Source organism: Scardinius erythrophthalmus (assembly GCF_964197995.2).
Source record: "Scardinius erythrophthalmus genome assembly, chromosome: 23".
Taxonomy (NCBI): domain Eukaryota; kingdom Metazoa; phylum Chordata; class Actinopteri; order Cypriniformes; family Leuciscidae; genus Scardinius; species Scardinius erythrophthalmus.
In genome coordinates, this window is record NC_138243.1 from 12,333,558 (window position 1) to 12,344,882 (window position 11,325).

At 38.2% G+C, this 11,325-nt stretch overlaps 1 protein-coding gene across 1 annotated transcript; it reads left to right on the forward strand.

The window, feature by feature from the left end:
* Positions 1-6,689: 6,689 nt before the first annotated feature.
* Positions 6,690-9,724, forward strand: igsf9a (immunoglobulin superfamily, member 9a). The gene is made up of 3 exons (XM_081354166.1): positions 6,690-7,284; positions 7,593-7,780; positions 8,161-9,724. Exons 1-3 carry the CDS (start codon positions 6,761-6,763, stop codon positions 8,319-8,321), a joined length of 873 nt encoding a protein of 290 aa, XP_081210292.1. The 5' UTR covers positions 6,690-6,760; the 3' UTR covers positions 8,322-9,724.
* The last annotated feature ends 1,601 nt before the right edge of the window (positions 9,725-11,325 follow it).

Below are 11,325 nucleotides of genomic sequence, written 5' to 3' on the forward strand. Positions count from 1 at the left end.
AATATATTTTTTTTTTACATATCGCATTTTGGGATGTTATGTATTTTTCTAACAACAGGCCCTCCAGTGATCGTAATCCCTCCAACCGACACTGTTCTCAACATGTCCCAGGATGCCAAGTTGAAGTGCCAGGCTGAGGCTGACCCACCCAACATGACCTATGTGTGGCAAAGACAAGGAGAAGACATTCACCACATTGAGTGAGTTCTGTTCTAAAGCCGTCAACATTCCTCTTAATATTTACGGAAACAGATAGCTTATGTACTATTCATCTTTGTGTTTGTTTTAGGTCTCTAAAGTCTCGTGTTAAGATCATAGTGGACGGTACACTACTCATATCACGTTTGACTCCAGAGGATTCAGGGAACTACACCTGCATGCCCACTAATGGACTTCATGTGTCCCCCTCTGCCTCAGCCATACTCACTGTGCAGCGTAAGTGTTTCACATATCATGCTGCAAAAATGAGAATAATGAATGTGGATTTGCCTGCACTTGTATAAGATTTCCTACACTAGTATAACCCTATTTTAACTATAAAGTACACTAATTTCAACGATTATGTTCAAGATGATGTATACATAAGATGTAGCACACCCAGGTGATGTTGTTGAATTTGAATTTTCATCTTCATTTCACATACCATATGTGCAAAATTTTGTGCAAAATGAAAATGAAAACTAAACCTTAAATTTAGTTTAAACCACAACCACGTGCCACCTTGGTGCTTCTTTCAAAAGCATCAATCAATCTTACCAAACCCATTCTTAAAAATAATATATATATATATATATATATATATATATAGTAATTCTTATTGATAACTGTTCTTGTTCAACAGACCCAGCACAGGTGATGCAGATGCCCAGTCTGACCTTCCTCCCCACTGGCATGAGGGGTGTCATTGCGTGCCCCGTCAGAGCTGAACCACCATTATCACATGTAGACTGGATCAAAGATGGCAAACAGCTCGATTTAGAAATGGTGAGTAACTGTCTTTTTTCACTATACATACAAAAAAACTTTTTAACCTTTTATATGTACATTTGTAAAAGCACACTGCTACTTCTAAGTGCTTCCTAAAGTGCTTTTTCTCTCAGAACTACTAATGCTTGACATATTGATTTTGATTAGGTGACACCATGCTGTGCTTACACTTATACCCCTCTCTTGATGACACACTTTAGAAAGACCTCACATCTCTCCAGAACATTATATAAAAAAATACTCTGTGAAACTCTTTCAACAGTATCCTGGATGGACACTGACCTCAGAAGGCTCTATCGTCATAGCAACAGCTAATGATGACGCTGCAGGTGTATATGCGTGTACACCCTACAATAGCTTTGGGACAATGGGCCAGTCTAAGCCCAGCACCGTTATACTACAGGTGGGGCTTTACTGAGTGTTGTCATTTTTTCTATTGAAAAAGCTATCACCATCTTTGACATTTTGTCCCCATAATGTAGGGTATACCATGTTTGTTTGTGTGTGTGTGTGTGTGTGTGTGTGTGTGTGTGTGTGTACAGGAATGGCTATACTTGTTCCTCACTAGTTGGTTGTCATAAAATGTCACTTTATAATAAGTGAAAATAGAAAGGCTTATAAAATTGGTCAAAACATTGTTTTTATTTAAATCTAGTGTATGTATATATATATATATATATATATATATATATATATATATATATATATATATATATATATATATAAAATTGTACAAATACAAATTAGACAGCTGTCTTACATTGTTGTACAAAAACAGTGGTGGAATGCTATGGAAATAAAATTAAATATGGTCAGTGTGAGTTTTTGAGCTATAATTTAGGAGCCTTAAACTTTGTGTTTTCATCTTTTAGGATCCTCCGTCATTTAAAGTTTCACCTCGTAAGGAGTACAGACAGGATGTGGGGAGAATGCTTGTTATTCCATGCCAGATGGATGGTAGCCCTGCTCCAAAAGTCAGCTGGAAGAAGGTGAATGTCATTACAATCTTCTCTAGCACAAATCCCATGGTCGTCGCCTTTCAGAGTGAAGATATGATAACATATTTTTTATCACACACAAAATAACTGTATTTACAATAAACAAATGTTACCCTTTTTCAGTTATTTATATTCTATGAGTAATTAAAGTAAAATAAGTACATCTGTGATCATTTCTAATCAGTAGAAAGACTGTTTGAAAGATGTTGTTGATTGAGCTAAACACATATTTAACCTTTAAGTTAAAAGGTATAATATAATGTTCAGCAGCAATATAAGACAATTGCTTATATGAAACTGTTGATTAACATGTAAAATTATAGCATCAATTCTATGCACAAAAACTGAGAATTTTAATTTTCTCCAAATATTATACTGCACCCCATTACAGCTGGAAATCATTTTTCAATTAAAATGGGCGTTTAATCTTATTATATGCTTGATTCTGGCACTGCTCCTCTTAGGTTGGTGCAGCCTCTCGCTCACAGTTCAATGTAGCAGCGAATGGCTCCCTCATTTTACATCCTCTCAGTAAAGACCACCAGGGGGAGTGGGAGTGCAGCTCCACCAACCGAGTGGCTACTGTATCCATCAGAACAATGGTCTTTGTGCTCGGTAAGTCTAGAAGCATCTAGGTCAGCACTACCACATGCAACCCTTAGGTCATTCTTATGTTCGTGTGATGTTTACTGTAACAGCAATAATTGCTCACAGACTTCTTCTAATTGTTAAAAAAAAGAAAGTGTTTACATCACAAGAAATATTAAAACACAGGAATTATTACATGGTTATGAAGCATACAAAGCATTACATTTCAGCCAAATAAAAGCCCTAAAGGGAATCTTGCCTTGTAGCTGAGTAGCCCTGAGTAGTTCTGAACTTGCTGTCGTCATGTGTCACACATTTGTCACTCTTCATGTCACACATATCTTGTTTTCTGCTCATCGTTCTGTTTCACAGGTACAAGTCCTCATACAGTGTCGTCAGTATCTGTGATCCCAGGAATTAACCAGGCCAATGTCTCCTGGGTGGCTGGCTTTGATGGAGGATATACCCAGAAATTCACTGTCTGGTTGGTGTCTGTATATCATTGCAAATTTTGGGAAGCAATTTGAAATTAGTCTGTCAGATAATATTATAATAAGAGCAATATTTGTCTGATAAATTTATACAATGCAAAGTTGCAAAGCTGGATGCACAATACAAAGTCAAAAAGAAAAGAAAAAGTCATGTAGCATTTTGTCATGATACATTGCTATTTGTTAGCTAAAATTGTACTGTAAAAATAGTTGAGATAATTCCATGCTTCTGATTTTTTTTTTTTTTTAGCTAAGTTAGTAGCCAAGTTTTCACTGGATGGTTTATGCCTGTCTTCATAAGTCAGTTTTTAAAAACTCATAAGAACATTCTTTTTCCAGGTATAAGCAGGTGTCAGCAGTAAGGATAGAGGAAAAGCAAGAGTGGTTGTCTTTCTCAGACCTCTCTACTGAAAATAGTCTGTTGGTCACCAATCTTCTTCCTGCCACTGAGTACCAGTTCAGTGTCATGGCTCAAAATAAAATTGGCACTGGACCCTTCAGTGAGATCACCACCATCACAACTATGGGTAAACATTAGCTGTGCATAAGAAACTCTAAAAACCCTATGAAATGAGTTTACCAGCCTACTTGAGTGGACCATGATTTGCTAAATTATGTTGCTATTAGGTGGCATTAGGGGGATGGCATTTTGTTGGACAAATATTGTTTATAGAAAGAAGAGAAAGCCTGTGAATTTGAATATCAATACCTCCTAATTTTTTATTAATGTAGTCAACTTTTAGGAGTACATTAGCATAATCAAAGCTAATAGATATGGTATAAAAGCCAAAAAAAATATTTTTGATTTTATTCATCTTTAAAACAATTAGCTTTTGGTTGGCTACCTCATGGCGACTTAAATTAATACACCATCTGTGTTTATATTACGCACTGTGGATATTTGAATAAAAACAAGATATTCGTTTCAATCTCTCCCTTATTTAATAATTTTCTACAGATACACTTCCTGTTGTGGCCAAGCTGGAACCCCCTACAAATCTCTCTGTCAATATGAGTTCAGAGGGAATTCTTCTGTGGTGGTCAGCACCCCAGTCCCTGTCTCCACCCATTGACAGTTTTATCATACAGTCACGTCTTGAGGGTGGGGAATGGGTTAATCTGAAAGAGGACATTAGCCCAGTTGAGAGTCAGATCTTTCTTCAGGGGTTATGTAAGGTAAATATTCTCAAAGACATTTTCATGAATCAGTCAGCTTGTCATTTTTGATAAATGCAACCCTTCCTTCCTTTTCTTTCATTCTTATTTTGTCATTTCCTCATGGTGTATTACTCTCTGAAGGACTGCAAGTATGAACTGAGGCTTCTTTCTCAGCATGGAGATCAGCTGAGCATGCCCAGTCCATCAATCAGTGTCTCCACCATCGGTCAGTGCTTCACACATTCCCATGTTTTGTTCCCTGGTCTGTAATATTTTCTAAAGAAATTGTTAGAATTTAATAATTGCAATTTACACAACACTATTTACACAAACTATTTTCAAGAAAACCTGGAACTTTTTCAACCCATCCAACCATTAAATGTAACACTTTCTTTGGGCTCCACAGGAATGAATATGGACCCAGCCAGTTCCCGCCTCCTAGACTTTCCTGATAGGCTAATGGCTGGTGTCATGGGTGGAGTGGGACTCCTTTGCCTTGCTCTTATCCTGACCCTGGCAATAGTTTGTTTCATTTTTTACAAAAGGGGCCGAAGGAGCAGGCAGAATATCAAGGGTAAAGAAACAACACTTTGAACCGCTTAGAACTGTTTTTAAAGTCTGCCTCAATGTATCCTCCTTAGAGGATGCTCTCACTCCTGAAATTACCTTTCCTGCATGTTCAATTATCCTGACACTCATTCCATTGTAAAATTGGTTCCCTTATCAGATCTCCCTCCTGCAATAAAAGACAACCCATCTGTAAAGTAAGTGCGCCACCATCACCTCTCAAAACCTTTTTTATTTGTCCAAAATGTTTCCATTCATTGTAGAATGTACTAAATTCTTATCTGTGACCTTAGCAGCCCTGACAACACCCTGAAGCAAAGGCTCCTACCAGCTCCTCCACTCTCCTACACTTCCTCCTCTTCCAATCACTCCTCTCTTGACAAGTCCAGTCGCAGTGATTGTCATGCCCAGCGCCAACATCTCTTGCCTCAAGCTAACCCTCCATCCCACCATTCCCTCCCTGAGAGCCACCTCCAACAGGCATCACTTGCCCCTGTGTCCTCTGTGGAGTTCATCCACAGAGGCCCAGATGGACGCTTTATTGTCCATGCTCTTGAAGATCACAACATTGCCAGTTCTCAGATTAAGAGAAACCCAAGTCAAAACTCCCATTGGTCATCAGATGGAAACAGGAGCTTCAGAATCCAGAAATCACAGTCTTTGAGATCCTACATAGATGAAAGAAAAAAGCCACCCTTTGTCCTTTCGGTGGATCTTCCACCTTTTAGATCAGATATTCCTTCTTCCAGCAGAACACGAGCTATGGCTAAGCACCTTTCGTTAAATGGCCATTACATGCCCATTCGGGAGCAAGAAATCTTGAATGGACCAGACCAGACAAGTCTTTTGTCAGATAGCAGTGGCTCTTTTCTCTATCCCCATTCAGAAAGTACTCTGGGTCAACGGTCCCTGAAACAAGGTACCAACCACTCTGCGGCCAGTACCCTCGTTTTGCAGATGGAGCATGAGAGGGAACAAGGAAACCTAAGTCGCTGTTTGACTTTGGCTCGTGAGAGAGAGGAGCTTGAAAAAGAACTACGCAAGTTCACTTTTGATCGAAATCCATCTGATAATGAGACAGATGATGAGTATGGAAAAATCTGGAAAACTCAAGAAACTTCAACACCTCAGATTAACTACCAAGCCATAAGACAAGGCATTTTATCTGAGAAAACCAGCATGTTGAAGGGAAGAGCTGCCTCTTGCATTCCATGGGAAGAAAGACACAGGATTTCTTCTGCAAGCTTGGTGCCCCTACATACCTCTTATGGAAAGGATAGCAAGTATAGGCAGAATCAACAAGGTTATCATTCCATCCAGAGATCCAACTACCAACGGTCTCGAAGTCTAGACAGAGGGGAATACCAAAAATCCCAAACATGGGACCGAAGACGAAGCAGGACGCCTGTTGATTCAAGTTTTGGTCGTGTAAAGGATGAACCCCTAAACTACAATTTGGAAAAGACCCAAACTGCTGTAGAACATAGGACCTCTAGCAGAAGTCAACAATATTTTGACACATATTTTTGTTCATCCTTAGATGATCAGCAGGAGCAGGCCATAGAAAGAAGCACTAGACAGATTATTCCAATTACTGATTATTCAGAGATGAGTGTGGATGGACCTGATCTTAAGAGCCAGTCTCCATATTCAAGGTCTATACTGGGCATGGACCACAGTTATGAGACTCTAGACTATGAGAGACCCAAGTTATCAGACCTTGAAAAGGACAGATCAGAAGAGTCAGGACATGTGAGAACAAGAAAACAGGAGAAGTTGAACAATTGGTCAAGCAAAACTGTATCTACAATGAATGTCTCTGGAACAATGCCAAGGAAGACAAAGAGTCCTGGGCCAAACAATTGGAATCGGCACAAGAGTATGCATAGTTTAGACTCTAAATTATTCAAGGACCATTTTTTGACCCCTGATGCCTGGGTACATTCCCTGACACTTAGTCGAGATTCTACAATGTCCCCCTTTCCGTGCAGTCCCAACTCTGTGGCAGATAAGCCTAAAAGTAGTCCCAAATTGCAAACAGATTCATCTGTACCTTCAGAAAGTCAAACGCAAGATCACCATCTTCAGGCCTCTAAATCCCATGATGACTCAATCAATGATTTACAATCCAGCAAAAACCTAGTGTCAGGACATAGCACCCATCCTGCTTTATTATCTCCAGGGGATTCTAGCTGGCCTCTGTCTTATGGCCCCTCTCTGTCAGGCTTGCCATCTGGAAGACAGAGCCAGAGCCAAGAGGTGGAAAGAGGGGAGGAAGTTTTAAATGGGCAGGAGATGGATGTGGAAATTAACAGATACAGGAAGAGTTCAGAGACGGAGGGGAGTTATAGAAGTTATGCAAGCCAAAGCAGTGGCAGAGGCAGCATGGATGCCCCTAACAGCAGGCAGTTTTCTCTCAGCCCCCCTCTCACCAGCTCACCAGAGACCACAGAGGACAGTGACAGAGATGAGGCAGCTCTACAGGGGCCTGAAAGGTAATACTGGCTTTTCTTTGTCTTTCTTTATATATTTATCTTAAAAGTGGTTTTGAAGGATTTAAATAGATTATTATGGTTAATTCTCTTACAAAAAGTACCATGGGCATCTGCAATGATAAAAGTTTTTTTGAACACAAGACCATGGTAATACCATGGGGGGGGGGGGGGGGGTTCAATAGTAATAATATGTTTTTTTGACATGGTACCATATACATGTCCCAATGCCCCTGTGGATTTATGTAAGGGAATCCATGTGTCACATTAGACTCAACGACATCACACATTACTTTATCTTCTGACTTTAGGTCTAGAAGAGGCTCTGTGGATGAGATTTATGAGTGGGACTCTACTTACGTCCAAATGCATCCTGTGGACCCCAAAGTGTCAATGAGCAAGGCAGGTCTACGAAGAGATCTTCAAGATCAAGGTCAAGGGAAGCTGGGCAGAACTACCAAAGATGATGGAAGGCCAGATTTAGACCTGAAACAAAAAAGTAAGAGAAATGCTTGCTTTGTATTTTGTAACTCAGCAAAAAGTTGTTCCTTCACTAACTACATTTTTGTTAGACATGTTACATTGGCAATACCATGGTTTTGTCGGCATGTACCATGGCACTACCATGGTGTTCTTTAACATACCTTGGTGTACCATGCAAATACAATGGTATATGAATGCTAATCCCAATAATATAATATAAGGAAATATAAGGAAAAATAATATAATACAGCATTACTGTACCTTGGAAATAATGCAGCTCTTTTTGACTGTGAAAGTCAAATTATGAAGACCAGTTCAAAAAATCTGAACTTAAATGCATTCAAGGCAGTTTGCTCTTTCTAGTTTCATTCATATCCATTGTCTTTTTGACCCAAGGTCTCTACCCTCTGGCTGGTTTTCCGACGGAATCTGTTCCACTCTTTGAACTTCCCAGTATTCTTCCTCCTCACTGTGAGCAAGAATCACTCCTTGCTCATGAGATTCGGAAGAGCTTCACATCATTCCCAAACCCAGAGCCCGACACTGTGCTTTTCTGATTACTAATAGTAGGTACACCATTCACGCTGATAAGCCTGCACTGTTTTCATTTTAGCCCCTAGACTCTTAAGTAGTCTGAAATTGTGTTGATACACTTAAAATGTGTAGATTTGTTTGTCAAAACTGTAGCCAAATGTTTGTATGTTCTCGAATCTGGATTGGACTCAGCATGGTTCCCCTCAACACAGATCTTAATGGTCAGAATAAAAGGGGACACTGGGTGTCACAATTAATTGGACGTCTCAGGACCACTCAAGCACACTGGAACCTAAGAACGCACACTCATCTGTCCAACTAATGGAAATTACATTATCTGATGGATGGGCCAGACCTCAGTGAAGAGAACTGTAGTCTAAAAATCTTATAGTGTGTGCTGGAGTTGCAAATCAAAGGGGAAATAAATAATACAGGACATTGCTCTCTGCACCCTGCGGTTGCTGATGAAACTGAATTTGAAATAAAAATGTTAAAGCTGTTACAATGAGCCCCTTTCAAATTTGATTTTTGGAGTGCCGTTTGATTGTTCTTTAATTACTATTTTGACAGGAAGAGCACATTATGATTTAGAAACCTCATCAAAGCCCTTTTATGCACGGTTATAGGAATATTTTATCATGTGAAACAGGATGCTGAAAAAAGTATCATTTTTAGCTATACCTTCAAGTTGTCAAGCAAATTGGAGATGCATTTAAATGTGATTGGAGTAATGCTTTGGCAGAAACTTCAGTTTTCTTGACAATCATTGGTCCATACTCAACCCACTCGTACCTACCTCATATATGGAGGAAGCTAATAAACGGATTCTCTTTCAGAGTGCAACTGAAGAAATGATCAAGTTCACTGCAGGTCATATGAGTTAATTACGTATCACTGCACCCTGTAGCCTGGCCGCTAATGAGTCTGCCTATACAAAGTTACATTAACGAACAGAGCTAAACTGTTCCAAACATTTAAACCTGTTCCAAACTCTAACCAAACATTTCACAGCTCCAATTTCTTTTAATAATCAAAACATTTCAGAGCAATTCAATTCTACTTTATATGCGTTTATTGGTCAGAATGCTAGAAAACACTATACATTAATTGCACAGACATAAATTCCACTAGTCTTAATTTTCTGCCAGTATGAAATGTCTTTGCATCTACTGCCAACTGAGAAAATTCATTGAATATGGTATCTTTGCAAATATGTCTATATGTAATTAATTGTTATCTTTTAGCTTTTTAATCAAAGCCTATTCAAACAAAATTGTACAAAGAAAGGTCCTTTTCTTTGTAGAAAATGAGGATTGTTCCAATTGTTTGCAACCCTATTATGTTTTTGGAAAAATTTGTACTTGCATTTTTGTTACTTTATCAAACTATGTGTTTTATTTCATGTATGTGGATTTATATATTGATTAAAGACAACAAAAGATATATTGTTTTGTTGGTGTGTAGATACTACAAAGCCAAAAGTGAGTTGAGTTCCTCTAAATCCACTAGGATGTGCTGCACTTTCACAAATAGCCTCCTTTTTTTCTGAATTATAAAACTTGAAAGCAATGCATATATTATATATATATATTAAATATATAATATATATATATAAGCCTCTGAAGGAAATTCTGATATTTAAAGAAAGGAATAAAGGAAGAGTTATTGCCATTATTGACAATTCTGATCACAACGTTTCATCTGAATGTTGTGAGCTGTGGAAACCAAATCACTTTATTTCTCTCTCTATTTTTTTCTTCTTCCATTGAGCAGCAAGATATGCACTTTTTTCTATTTGTGAACTCTCTTTTAGTGATTGAGTGGACTGTGAAATACTGACAGGTTACAGGCGGTCACAATAGCGTGTGTACTGAACATAAGGTGCACAGCCTCCATCATTATCTAAAGCTTCCAGCAATGCCACATGCTGCATTAATCACAGCTGAGGTGAAAAGCAGAGATGTGTCCAAAAAAAAACATGCATACTGCATTTCTCTCAAACAGTTTTCCACTTCTTCTAGTCCATCTTTTTCTAAATTCAGTGTAATATGGCACTCATAATTAGTATGCATGACTTGTATATAACATTAATAATTAACCACACACAAAATGACTAAAGACCTCTCCTTCAAACGTGTGCCAGAAACACCATCTAAAAAGATTAATTGTGAAAGGAATACTTTACCATTTCTCGTATTCACACAGGCATATTGCACTACATCACCCAAATATAAAAATTCAGTCATTATTTACTCACCCTCACGTCGTTAAACCACTTTGACTTTCTTCAGTGAAACACAAAAAGGACACATTCTGTGCTGATCGATATTTTCTGTGCAATTACAATAAATGGGGACTGAAGCTTTCAATCTTCACAAATGATGCAAAAAAAGTCATAAAAGTGTCTTAAAATGTTCCATATGAACTGTTATACTGTATTTCAAGTCTTCTGAAGTCAAGGTTTTCCAAGAGGAATAGTATGAAGTACAGGGATAGTTCACCCAAAAATGTAAATTCTGTCATCATTTACTCACCCTCAAGTTGTTCCAAACCTCTATGAATTTCTTTCTTCTGCTGAACACAAAAGAAGATATTTTGAAGAATGTTGATAACCAAACAGTTAATGGACCCCATTGACTTCCATAGTATTTTTTTTCTTTACCATACTATGGAAGTCAATGGGGCTCATTAACTGTTTGGTTACCCATATTCTTCAAAATATCTTCTTTTATGTTCAGCAGAAGAAAGAAATTCAGAACAGGGTTGGAACAACATGAGGGTGAGTAAATAATGACAGAATTTTCATTTTTGGGTGAACTATCCCTTTATAGTCTCTATTCACTGATAATTCCTCTCCAGATCACTTAATCAGTGAGTTGAATTCAAGAATCAGTAAATGAAGTCTAATTTAATAGTTTTTTTTTTAGTGGAACTTTTGGTTCCTTTTTATTAAAACTACTATCCTCATTGTTATTCCATGGGTAAGAGAATAAAAAATCGTCTTCAAAGATGTATTTTTGTTGTCCT

Bases quoted from the DNA above. Each gene is read 5' to 3' on its own strand.
- igsf9a (XM_081354166.1), top strand. From the start codon at position 6,761: ATGTCCCCCTTTCCGTGCAGTCCCAACTCTGTGGCAGATAAGCCTAAA. The intron at 7,285-7,592 runs GTAATACTGGCT...TTCTGACTTTAG, and splicing joins GCTCTACAGGGGCCTGAAAG to GTCTAGAAGAGGCTCTGTGG. The intron at 7,781-8,160 runs GTAAGAGAAATG...TTTTGACCCAAG, and splicing joins TTTAGACCTGAAACAAAAAA to GTCTCTACCCTCTGGCTGGT.